General features: G+C 44.0%; 1 protein-coding gene across 17 annotated transcripts in view; it reads left to right on the top strand.

The window, feature by feature from the left end:
- PARP6 (poly(ADP-ribose) polymerase family member 6) overlaps window positions 1–13185 on the top strand; it is a 29271-nt gene that overhangs the window by 1269 nt on the left and 14817 nt on the right. For 9 of the 17 annotated variants that reach the window (XR_010839704.1, XR_010839702.1, XR_010839703.1 and 6 more), the window contains exons 2-12: window positions 246–500; window positions 2416–2617; window positions 3269–3346; window positions 4332–4426; window positions 4877–4937; window positions 5170–5260; window positions 5717–5783; window positions 8824–8973; window positions 10314–10464; window positions 11055–11108; window positions 12898–12993. Coding sequence is in view for 9 of the 17 variants with exons in the window: in XM_067029297.1 (XP_066885398.1) it covers window positions 2615–2617; window positions 3269–3346; window positions 4332–4426; window positions 4877–4937; window positions 5170–5260; window positions 5717–5783; window positions 8824–8973; window positions 10314–10464; window positions 11055–11108; window positions 12898–12993 (846 nt within the window). In the remaining 8 variants the exon portion in view is untranslated. Of the gene's footprint in view, window positions 1–245; window positions 501–2415; window positions 2618–3268; window positions 3347–4331; window positions 4427–4876; window positions 4938–5169; window positions 5261–5716; window positions 5784–8823; window positions 8974–10313; window positions 10525–11054; window positions 11109–12897; window positions 12994–13185 lie in introns of all 17 variants that reach the window. The other 8 variants (XR_010839701.1, XR_010839700.1, XR_009334387.2 and 5 more) reach the window with 1 other exon arrangement.

Genomic DNA, 13185 nt, shown 5'->3' with positions numbered 1-13185 from the left:
GCTTATTCCTCTTTAAAATGTCTGTGATTCCGTGAATTCCATAACTACCCACCATTCCCCTTTTCCCACTCTTCATTTAAACCCATTCTCCATCTCTCCAGAGAAATGAGCCTTGAGATTAGAAGGTGGGAGTCCCTTTCACTGAAACAGCCTGGTTTGAAAAAGGTGGTAGTTTCTGAATTGTCTTTTCCCTGGACAGGAAAAATTCCCTCTGAACTACCTTTTTCTCCTTGTGATAACAACAGAAACCAAGCAGCAACAGCCCTTGGAGAGAGACTAAGGTTTCTTGACCTCCACAGTGACAGAGAGCTTGTGAAAGTTGGTACTTCTGGCCTACGCTGCCATCATCCTACCACCCAGCCCAAGACAGCCCAGGCTGGACATTAGTGCCTCCCTCTTTATTCCTCTGTGATCATCCAGATCAGGATCTGCCTTTATTTTCAAATCTCACAAACACAGCCGCCAGATCTTCATATTCTGGTTCTCGGCTACTCTTGAAGGTGAATGGAGTCTTGCTTTTTAAAATCATTTTTGTATGATTTTTGTCAACGTAGATGTGTTTAAGTTCTTGTATGTCTCTTCCCTTTGGCTGACGTCTCCAGCAGACAGTTCATTCATTCATTCACTCATTCAATAAATGTGTGTTGAGGGGCTGACATTATAGACAATGAAAAGAGTCAAAGCCTCTACCACCATAGAGCTTACATTCTGGTGGGAGATAAATGCAATAAACAAACATTTTGTACGTCAGAGTGTGGTAGGTGCTGTGGAAAAATAGCAAGGAAGGGGGACGGAGAGTGCTAGTATGTTGTGTGTTGGGGTTTTGCTGTTTTATATAGGATAGTCAAGGTGACCTTCAAGCAGAGATCTGAAAGGGTAAAGGAGTAAGCCATGTGGGTATCTGGTTGAAAAGCATTCTAAGAAGGGTGGCCAGCAGGGGCAAAGGCTCTGCGGTGGGAATATGCTTGATATGTTTGAAGAACATCAAGGAGACATTTATGGAGTCTTAGTGATAATCTTCCTGTTCACATTTAGAGTTAACTTTTTAGAGAGAGCCCTTATAAGAGTACAAGAGTAGACTCTGATTTTTTTTTTCTTTTTATGAAAATTTCCAACTACACACAGAAGTAGAGAGTGTAAGAAACCGTTATGTACTCATCATTCAGCTTCATCAGTAATCAGCATTTTGCCATGTTTATTTTATCTCCCCCCACCCCACTTTTTGTGCTGGAGTTGTATTTTAAAGCAAATCTCAGATATCAGGCCATTTCACCTCTAAGAACTTCAGTTGCAGTTTCCTTTTGCATTTTTTTTTCTGCATATTGTCTTTGATGGGTCAGTCAGCACTGTCAGCTGGAGGACTGCTGTGCTGTTTGCCCTGGCATTGTGCTTTATAACTCCATTCTGCATCAGTTACAAGGTTTAAGTTGGTATCTGAGGAACAGATCATAGGCCCTTGGAACAGGCAAGGATTTAGAACAGTGGTTCTCAGAATAACTTGGAGGGCTTGTTAAAACAGATTACTAGACCTCTGGAGTTTCTAATTAGTAGGTCTCAGTAGGGGGTCTGAGACTTTACATTTTTAACAAGTTACCAGGTGATATTGATGCTGCACATCCACAGACCTTACTTGAGAATCACTGATCTAGAAACCTAAGATTAAATAGAACCCTATTAAAGACCAAGAACACCTCTGTGTAAGATTGGAGTGGATGAAACTGAGATAAATGCAGAGCCAAGAAGGCCTATGACAGTGGTTTTTAATCTTGTGAAAGGGGTAGGGGTTAGTGTTTTTCTGAGCATTTCTTAGGATCATTATTACATTATTTGGGGAGTAGGTTTCAGGAGGAATCCAGGGCATTATTTTGGCGGTGACAACTCAGACTGTGTCTACCAGAGAATGATCAGTGTTGTTGAGGACTTTTAAACTTAGCTATGATTGTTATATAAAGGCTTTTATGGATACTGGTGTTAAATAAGAGATAATGACTCAATTTGGAGAAGTAACTAGGGGTAAAGAGTCCAAAAAAAGAGTCTGCTTCTGATGGTGGTTGGCGCTATGAAGAATATTCTAAAATGAACTGACTAGACTGAGTAGCATAAGCATCTGGTCCTGCCATCATCATTTTTGGCTTCAGGGATTGATATAGCATTATGAACTAGAGCAAAAACTTGCTTCAATCACAACTCTCTAGAGCTGGAGAACAATAATGTCTTATGTTTGTACAGTGCTTTCATGGTTCATTATTTTTAAAGAACTGTGTGTACAAGTGTGTGTACATGCATGCAAGTATGTCTCTGTGTGCAAGTGTCTGTACATATGTATAATAAAAGTGTACCCATGAATGTGTGCTTGTGTATATGCCACCCAGTTATTAAGTGGTGATGAGATCAATTGTTGTCTACTTTCTACAGGACAGTGACTTGTTACCACCACAACAGCAGAGCCTGCCTTCCTCAGCAGATCTCCAGTCAGCCCCTGACATCTCCCCCTCCCTCCCTTGTCTCCCTTTGTGGCCTCCTAAATGCCCATCTCGTTGGCCTGGGTTCAACTGGTGGTATGGAGGGGTGCTGCCTAGCACTGACCTGGGAGTGTGTGTGACCCACTGACCCAATGGTGAGAACTGACTGCCCAACTCTCCAACTGATCATCCAGGGGTAGATGGAACAAAGTACAGACCTCACCTTTTCCTGGTGTTTTCCCTCCCACCCTTTTGGTAAATAGAATGGCTATTTGAAGTTAAAGGAAGGAGAAGAGGCATGGAAACAATATTACTTGGTGTGTGTATAGGGAGTTTTCTTGGGAAGGAAAGGGAGAGTTAAATAAGGGTTAGAAAGTGAGTTATGAGACAAAAGAGCTAGGTATGCTTGAGAGCCACCTTGGGTAATGATCCAGAAGAGACCAGCTTGTACTAGAACTTAGATATGCCTAGGAATCAACCTTGACATTGAAATCTTCCTCATGCCTCCCCCACTGGCTACCAGAGCCTCAATCATCATACCCAATACCTAAGAAGGCTAAAATTCCCTACTGCTTTCCTCTATGACACCACGTCAGTGCTAGACCATGGATATGACCAGATTCAGGAAGAGAGTGAGATGCTCCCAAAGGGTGAGGGGAAGGGAGCAAAGGGATTAGGGCCTCAGTTATCCTCTCCCAAGGGACCTCCCATTCTTTGTGGAAACCTGTTTCCCGTCCTAACCCCACTGTGTTCCGTGGGATAACAGGGACCCAACAAAGGGTTGTATCCTTATTTCTCATCATTAGGACATCAAAGGCCAGTTCTGGAATGATGATGATTCGGAGGGAGATAATGAATCAGAGGAGTTTCTCTATGGAGTTCAGGTGAGATTACAGCCCCCAAAACCCATGTTGGATGGTCTAAATGTGTGCTTTTCTCTGGATACATCAAGAGTGAAAGATTATTTTGGAGTAGAGATGAAGATACAACATCAGTGTAATCTGAGGATTGTCTTGTCAGAGGTGATTTCCAATCTTTGCTCTAGCCTGGAGCTCATTTCCCAGTGTAAACGACACCCTCTGTACATGGAGGTTACCCATTAAAGGGTTCCCTGGTCCGCGGCCTGTTAGGAACTGGGCTGCACAGCAGGAGGTGAGCGGCAGGCCAGCGAAGCTTCATCTGCCATTCCCTATCGCTCCCCATTGCCCGCATTACTGCCCAAACCATCCCCATTCACCCCTCCCCCCCCACCTTCCACCCCCGCCAATCTGGTCTGTGGAAAAATTGTTTTCCAGGAAACCGGTCCATGGTGCCAGAAAGGTTGGGGACCGCTGACCCATATGTTCTCAGTTGGAAAACATTATTTTCTGGCTATTCCCTCACTAGCCAGCAGGGGTCGTTTCATTCATTAAGGTCAAATTTTTAAAAGATTATTCTACCAATGATTGTTTAATGCTATCACTGCCTAGGGCATGATCCTGAGCAGGAATGTTGGACTCTAGACAGAACCAATCTGAGTTAAATTCTGTACTCTTCAGTCTGTTCTGAGTTCTTACAGCAGGGATCCCTGAGTGTCCTGGTCAGGTTTGAGAGAAGAAGCTGAGACTTAAGGATGTGAACTCCTTAAGCAAAGCCTGCAGTTGGTCTACTAAAACTTCCTAGAGTGGTGATGGAGGAAGACTTGTCTGTCAATGAGACTTGTCTGGTGGCCCAGCTAGGGCCACCACCAAAAGCCCCTTCATATAAGCAGCTTTTGCTTGTATGTATTGCTGTAGTTCGATATCCCTGTTCTGGATGTTTCTTCCTGTTCTGTTTTTCATCTCTCTTCCCCTCTATCTTTCCCCTCCACCATTTTTGCTGCTGACTCAGGGGAGCTGTGCAGCTGACTTATATCGACACCCACAGCTTGATGCAGACATTGAAGCAGTGAAGGAGATCTACAGTGAAAACTCTGTATCCATCAGGTGGGACTCTACTTCAGGGATGGCAGGGGGCTCAGCCACTTCTTTCTGAGTTGTTAAAAGGGTAGAGGTTTTTTCTTTATGGTATGGTGGGGGGGGTGGTCTGTGGACCTTGTTAAGTTTTGAGCTTAATGATGGTGGGAGTTGTTTAGAATACTTGAGGTTGGCTGACAGGAGTAAGTAGGAAAGTATAGCCACTTTTCTTAGAAGTTCCCTCTTATCCTAGACTCCTCTAGGCGGATAGTTTCACCTTTGAGGTAAGAAGGGCTTCTGGCCTGGCAAAGGCCCAGATCATAAAAATGGCTTCAGGCTGTAGCTAAGAACCTAAATACAGAGTTGCCTTCCACCCTTCCCTCTCCCTTATCCCCAGGCTCAGTTCTCCCTCCACCTCAGTCTCTGTTCCATTCTTTCTCCTTTAATGAGTCTCACCTGTGGTTGCCTATATCTCTTTAGAGAATATGGAACTATTGATGACGTGGACATTGACCTCCACATCAACATCAGCTTCCTCGATGTAAGTGGTGATAGTACCTGCTAACAACATGTCTAATTGGGCTTGTGGATTTTGCCATGTAGGCCTGGAGTCTTGTTCCTCACTGCTGTATTTGAAGCACATATTATTCATGCTTGTCTTTCCTAGATCATCAGCAGACAGTGCTGTGTGCATGTGTGTTATCATATAGCGAAAACTTCAAGTCCATTCCTCTCTGTTGCTAAACTAGAAACTATTGACCTTACTCTTTTAGGAGGAAGTTTCTACAGCCTGGAAGGTCCTCCGGACAGAACCTATTGTGTTGAGGCTGCGATTTTCGCTCTCCCAGTACCTTGATGGACCGGGTAAAGGCAGTGACTTTGGGCATGTGGGTGCTCTGTGTGTGGTCTCATCCAAAGTCCTAAGTTAACTGAGGTAGAGAAAAACTAGGAATAAGGCCTGTTGCTGTAATCTGTAGGCCATTGGTAGGAGCTTTTCAGTCTCTTCTCATTGGTGTCTTCATACCCTATTGCCTGATAGTCATGCCTTAAAGGCCTTCTTGGTTAATGAAATTGTATTCTCTAGTTCCCAGATATTATTTATTCCTCCCTTTCCCCTCAACTTCCAGTATAAGTTGAGTATATTTGAAATTGGTCAGACAGTTCCCAGAATCTACCCTCTGCCTCAGATATTTCCCTTGTCCATTATTATTGTTTAGAGTACCCTTAGAATCTGAGGAAGCTAATCCACTGAACTGGGGCTTTGGACTCCCAGGAGGATAGACATGTATACGTAGTAGGAGCTTTCTCTTCTCTTTGCAGAACCATCAATTGAGGTTTTCCAGCCATCAAATAAGGAAGGATTTGGGCTGGGTCTTCAGTTGAAAAAGTAAGAACTTTGATCTTTCTGGTTATGAACATTGAGGGAAAGAGAGATGGACATGTGGATGGACAGGCAGAGACTCTTGAATGGAATGTTTCCTTCCAAAAGTATATTTCTGAGATATGCCCAAGAAAGACTAAAATAAATCTGGGGAGGCAAATTTATGGTTAGGTAAGGGAGCTTGTGTTTCTGGGGTATCTGGCCTTGAGGCTTCCTGGAGGTGAGAGGTGAAGCTCATCAGTACTTAGCATTTAAGGAAAAGCGCAACCCTGGAATTAGAATCATGCTCATCACGTTTCCTCAGAGTGGGGCTCTAGGATTTCAGACAGTTGTAATTTATTGAATGTGTTGAGCACCTTGCTAAGTATTTGGTATACAATACTGAGAAGTGAACTCAGTCAAGTTCCAAATAGAGTCCAGTGGATACATGTTCTAATACAAGTGAATATGTAAGATTTAGAAAGAACACAGAGGAAGGTGTAGGTGTAACTCAGTCTGGTGGCAGGTGGATGAATGAAAGATGAAAGGGAGATGATTACTGGTTTTCAAGGATGGATAAGAGTTGCCCATGTTGACAGTGGAGTAAATAACATTTGCAAGGGCACAGTCATGTGAAGCAGCATGTGTGTAGGCAGCTTCAAGTAGATATGTATTGCTAGTAAAATGCAAGGGGAGAATGGTAGGAACTAAAGTTAAAGCTAGAGAAGCAGGAAGGAGTCCAAATCAGAGAGGATCTTGGGCTTTGGGGAGCATTGAAAGGTTTTAGGCAGAGAAAGGACATGGTCAGATTTAGTTTTAAAAAAACCATTCTGGTAGCACTGTGCAAAATAGGTAGCAGGGGTGAGATAAGAGACCAGAACTGTTTTAATAGGAGGCATTTGTAGAAGTCCATACATGAAATGATGAAAGCCTGAACCAAAGTACAACTGTAGGTAAGATTAGAGATGAGGGGTAGACTAGAGAAATTTGCAGGGTTTAAAATCAATAAGACTTGAAGAATGATTTGGGTATGTTGTATATGATAAGAGCCAAGGAATAGTGGAATATTACTCTTAGGTCTCCAGCCTAGATGTCTGGGTAAATTTTAATACCACTCATTTATATAGGGATTTGGAAGAGGAGCACGTTTGTGGGATGAGGACAGATAGTTAGTTCCATTTTAAACATGTTGTTTAAAGTTAACTTTAGGATATTCCAGTGGAGATGCTCAATACAGAGTTAGATATGTAGATCTGTTACTTACAGGAGAGGTTCAGGTTGAAGTTATGTAGCAGTGTATGGGTGAGACTTGCACCCAGTGTAGAATATGAGATTGCTAAAGGAGAGCATGATAGAATGAGAAGAAAATAAAATCAAGGGCAGAACACCCTTTAACCCAGACAAAATACCAGGAGTAGGTAGAGGAAGAAGAAACACTGAAGGTAGGTCAGAGAAATTGGAGAAGAATGGGAAGAGAATAGAGTCAGAGAAGGCAAGGAGGAGCGTTTCTACAAGGAGGGCCAGATGCCAGAGGGGATGAGTAAGAGGAGAACTTAGGAGTTTCTGTTGGATTTAGCATCAAGGTGAGAGCAATTGTAGTGGAGTGGTGGAGGTAGAAACCAGAATACAGTTAAGTATTCTGGAGAAGTGAGTGATTGGCAACAAACTAGAAACAATAAGTGTGGATTAAGAAATTTGGATGAGGATATAAGGGGAAGAGGGAGAGGAAGCTAGGCCGAGGTAAAGAAACTTGAAACTTTTTGTCGACTTCAGTAAAGGAACTGACAGGAGAGGGGGATGATTGACAGATCAAGGTCTCATGAGGGGCTGAGATCTAGAGGACAAATAGAACAATTGATCCTTAATAGGAAGGTCACCTTGTCTCCAGAGAACGGAGGGATCAAGTAAGGGTAGAAATGGAAATAGGTTTTGTAGTAGGGTTGCAAAATTATGGAAGATGATATCTCATGCCTTCAGTTTTCTCTATTGAGAAGAGAGATTATCAGTTGTAGGTGAAGTTAGGAGCTTAAAGAAGCTGATAAGGGGCTTCCCTGGTGGCGCAGTGGTTGAGAGTCCGCCTGCCGATGCAGGGGACACGGGTTCGTGTCCTGGTCCGGGAGGATCCCACATGCCGCGGAGTGGCTGGGCCCGTGAGCCATGGCCGCTGAGCCTCTGCATCTGGGGCCTGTGCTCCGCAATGGGAGAGGCCACAACAGTGAGAGGCCTGCATACCACCAAAAAAAAAAAAAAAAAAAAAAAAAAAGAAGGGGATAAGGATTTAGAATAATAAGGTAGACTGATACTAGAGAGAACTGATCAAGGAAAAGTGAAAGGACTGACAAGACTAGCTGAGGGCCCAGCCCAAGTTGGAAACCATAAATTTGGGGCTGTAATGTTTTGCCTAACAATGTCAGTACCCTTTGTGTCCCTTGTCCTTTTCTTCACTATTCACAAGGCAGAGGGTGGTACTCACCACTTCTGTTCCACTTTCAGTATAGCTCTTCTTGGCAATAAATTGCCAGGTTCACGGCCTTTAAAGACTCACCTTTTTTTTTTTTTTTTTTTTTTTGTTTTTTTTGTGGTATGCGGGCCTCTCACTGTTGTGGCCTCTCCCATTGCGGAGCACAGGCTCTGGATGCACAGGCTCAGCGGCCATGGCTCACGGGCTCAGACGCTCCACAGTATGTGGGATCTTCCCGGACCGGGGCACGAACCCGTGTCCCCTGCATCGGCAGGCGGACTCTCAACCACTGCGCCACCAGGGAAGCCCAAGACTCACCTTTGAGATCTCCCTCTAAAGGCAAAGCATCTAAGAATTTTTCTGGTCCATTAGACTAGGTAAGGGAGTGGGAATTTACCCACGAAGGTAAAGAGGTACTTTAGGACAGTACATTTCCATGTGCTAAGATTATATCAGTGGGGTCTTGAGACACATCTTCCCCTACAACAACTAGCTTTGCAGTCCCTGAGTCTGAATTTTAGATTAGTTGCCTTTCATAGTCCTATTTCTTGACCTGGGCTTCCCCTGCTTGAGCTTCTCTAAGCCTGTTCCTCTTTAATTCTTTAGGATCCTGGGTATGTTTACATCCCAACAATGGAAACATCTCAGCAACGATTTCTTAAAGACCCAGCAGGAGAAGAGGCACAGCTGGTTCAAGGCAAGTGGTACCATCAAGAAGTTCCGAGCTGGCCTCAGCATCTTCTCACCCATCCCCAAGTAAGTTTCTCCATGAGCTGATTATCTCTAATTATTGTAATCTCGTCTAAGCCTCCACCCCACTTTCTTGATTATGTAAATTATTCTATCCTCTTGCTAGGTCCTCTAAATTCTGTACCTTTAACTACTAATACCACCCACATGGTCCTGTCCCCTGTGTGTCTTTACCCTTCTACTCCTGACCCAGTAGTCATATCTTGTCCTTTATGTAAAACACAGTACCTAGCACATGGTACGTGTTTGGAGAAATGTATGCTAATCTCTCCATCTTTACTTTCTTTGACCCTTATCCTTATTCCCTATCCTAAGGAGGCAGAGTCAGAGCTAATAGGCCCCAAGTCCTTGCTCTTATGGAAGGGCATATTGATTTATTACCTAGGTTCTGGAAATAAATATTGCTCGGGCTTCCCTGGTGGCGCAGTGGTTGAGAATCCGCCTGCCGATGCAGGAGACACGGGTTCGTGCCCTGGTCCGGGAAGATCCCACATGCCGCGGAGCAGCTAAGCCCGTGAGCCATGGCCGCTGGGCCTGCGCGTCCGGAGCCTGTGCTCCGCAACGGGAGAGGCCACAACAGTGAGAGGCCCGCATACCGAAAAAAAAAAAAAAAAAAAAAAAATATTGCTCAATTCTTTGATCCTAGGCCTACATTTATCCCCCCGGTGCCTTCTGATCTTCCCAAAGGCAAATACAAACCCAGATTTGTAGTTTTCCAGGTGCCATTATTGGCAGACAGTCAGACATTAGGCTGTCTGGGGTCCAACTGTTTCTTGCCTAGTAGTTTAATCACATACACACGCACGCACGCACACACACACACACACACACACACACACGGCTCTTTGGGGTGTAACTGTTTCTTGCCTAGTAGTTTAATCACACACACACACACACACACAAAGTGAAACAGGCATCCTCTCCAGGGTATCATTCCTTACCTGGCCTAGATGCTGCAGAGAATGACCTAGGCTTTGCCTTTGCCTGCCCTTCATGTTCCAATCTGGAGAACACATAGATAATGACATAAAAATCAAACCAGTTGTGTAGTGATCTACTTGCTTTGACAGTTTGAGCCAATGGAACTTTCCTCAGATATGAGTTGCTCTTTGGCTTAGGTCATTTCATCTATTCTTATCTCCAGACCTCTTCTTTTTTTTTTTTTCTTTCCAGTCATGCCACGTGACATGAGAGATCTTAGTTCCCCGACCAGGGATCAAACCCGCACCCCCTGGATTGGAAGTGCAGAATCTTAACCACTGGACCCCCAGGGAAGTCCCTTCAGGCCTCTTCTAGGGCTCATACTGAATCCTCAGTCTCATCACTTCTCTTTGCTCTGTGTTCAGGTCTCCGAGTTTCCCTATCATACAGGACTCCATGCTGAAAGGCAAACTGGGTGTACCAGAGCTTCGAGTTGGGCGCCTCATGAACCGTTCCATCTCCTGCACCATGAAGAACCCCAAAGTAGAGGTGTTTGGCTACCCTCCCAGCCCCCAGGCAGGTCTCCAGTGCCCCCAGCACGTGGGCCTCCCTCCCCCAGCATGGACCTCTCCTTTGGTACATGGCCGAGGAGGGTTTGACTTGGGTGTCAGAGGGTAGGAGGGGAAATGTGGGAATACAGCTTCTCAAAATGGGGTGGGCGTCTGGTTGTCCAGGCATCATAAACCAAACCTGGGCATGAGTCATGAGTGAGTAGAATGGAACACATTTTTTAACAGTTGTGAACTTACATCTGAACAGTCTGGCAGGCTTCTCTGATAGTATGTCATGAAGCAGAGAGTCTGGGGTTGGGCATCCCAGGGAGATGTCATGTATGATTTTGTTAGGTTGTGGTTAGGACTCGGTAGTCTGCTACTTGACAGACCTATTCCACCTACCTTGAAGGGGTTTAAGGACAGGTGAGTCTTTTTTAAGAGCCTTGGCAAAAATGTCTGAAGGTCTTCTCTGCAGCTTGGGGATTACTTAGACTGATCAGCGTTAGGGCTTAGCTACTTTTAGGAGAATTTTAGGTAGTGGGCGTGAGTGAGGTCTTTCTAGTCACCAGCTTCATAGGAGGTTCACGGAGTCTATCTTTTTCCTCTCATCAGGTCAGTGGTCACTGCAAAAACATCCCCACTCTGGAATATGGATTCCTTGTCCAGGTAAGTCCAAAGGTTCATTCCAAAGCCTTTCCCCTGTTTTCTGACCCATCTGATCCCCTAATATCTCCCAGCTCTTCAGTCAGTTAGCAAACATTTCCTGAATTGTTCTGCCCCCAGAACTATACTGAGTGTTGTGTGGATACGAGAAAAGAAGGCATAGTTCCCACCGTCAAGAAGCTTATAGCATTACTGGGAAGACAACGCTTATAGACCACTTATGATCAAGTGCCAAATGAGACATTGAAAATTTTAAGTGCACTGGTGCCAAGATGAGAGAAGGATTGACACTGATTTTCTTATGATCCTGCACATCCTTGCTCAAGTGGGCTTCACTTTTCCACACAAACTTTCACTGCTTAGCTGCTTCTGGTCATTTGCTTCTTTTTAAACCTTCTTTATTTTCCAGACATGGTTTCACTTTTTAAAAAAATTAATTAATTTATTTTTATTTTGTCTGTCTTGGGTCCTTGTTGCTGTGCACGGGCTTTTCTCTAGTTGCAGTGAGCAGGGGCTACTCTTCGTTGCTGCGCTGGCTTCAGTAGTTGTGGCACTCAGGCTTAATAGTTGTGGCTCATGGGCTCTAGAGCACGGGCTCAGTAGTTGTGGCGCACAGGCTTAGTTGCTCCGCGGCATGTGGGGTCTTCCTGGAGCAGGGCTTGAACCCGTGTCCCCTGCATTGGCAGGCGGATTCTTAACCACTGTGCCGCCAGGGATGCCCCATGCTTTCACTTTTGCATCTCCATTATCTTTGTTCGTGTCATTCCCTCCACTGACCTTTCTCACTATATCTGCCTATTGTAGTCAAGTCGCAGATGCCAGATTTTCCATAAACTCTCCTCTGTTACTTGAAATGTATTAGCTGGAAGTGTGTCTCCTCTCATTGAACTCTTTTGATGCTTTTTGTTTTATATGGCACTGATGTGTCAGGTACCATATGCTGCCTTGAATTGTAATTAATTTGTGTACATACCACATCTTCTCTGTTGGACTGTGGGGTCTGAGAAGACAGTCTTTTATGTTATTGAATAATCAAGGAGACCTTACACTGATCTAGGTGCATAGTAGGCATTCAATAAATCTGCATTAAATGAATGAATAAAAGCCCTTGCATGTCCATTTACCATCCCAAAAGTTTGTGAAATGGGAACAGTTTGATTTATACACAAAGTGTACATGGTTGCAAAAGCCATGTTAAGACAGAGTGTGTAAAAAATACTTTAGGATATTGCTGCATGAGCTCTGAATTTGTGCTGTCTTCCCAGTACAGAGTTTTATCTATGGTCTTGATCAGTTTACAGGCTGATTGTTCTACGTAGTTAAAATGGCTTCTTAGGCATCTGATCATGGACTGGATACTCACTTGTCACATGAGGGCAATTTAATTACTACAACTAATGTTAATAGTTTGATTAGTACTTGTTTATAAAATACTTTCACAGAAATCATCTTTTTCCTCTCGGTACCTTTGTGAGGTGAATAATGTCCACTTTGTAAATGAAGAAACCAAGGCTTAGGTTAATTGACTTGCCCAAAGTTATATATGGTATTAAGTAGTAGAGGAGGGAATCTTAACCCAGGTCTTCTACCATGGCTGGTCTTATTTTTATTATACTATATAGTCTTAGCTCTAGAGTTAGGTTATCAGTTTAACTAAGTGCAGAACCCAAGAACAGATTCTACCGTAGGCACAGGGCTGGGAGGTAGGAGAGTAACTGGAAAAGAAGTTCAGATTATTTCCTACATCTGGGTCTGGGCTTCCAAAAGATAAATAAATCTCTTCTCTCCTCAGATCATGAAATATGCAGAGCAGAGGATTCCAACATTGAATGAGTACTGCGTGGTGTGTGATGAGCAGCATGTCTTCCAGAATGGGTCCATGCTCAAGGTATATGCCTCTATTTCGTGACCCTCTTTCTTGCACCCTTAGCTGAGGCCACTTAATTCCTCATCTCTCCATTTTTCCTTTCTTCCTGGATCTATGGTAAAGGTAGAATTCTGTCCACACTCCTTGAGTCTCTAGAAATAATTGTTTTTCTCAGAAAGCAAATCTCAGCAGTCCTGTTTGGAAAGATGAGGA

Source organism: Kogia breviceps, chromosome 3, assembly GCF_026419965.1.
Source record: "Kogia breviceps isolate mKogBre1 chromosome 3, mKogBre1 haplotype 1, whole genome shotgun sequence".
Classification (NCBI taxonomy): domain Eukaryota; kingdom Metazoa; phylum Chordata; class Mammalia; order Artiodactyla; family Physeteridae; genus Kogia; species Kogia breviceps.
Note: the sequence above shows the minus strand (reverse complement) of the source record. Positions and strands in the feature narration are given on the sequence as shown.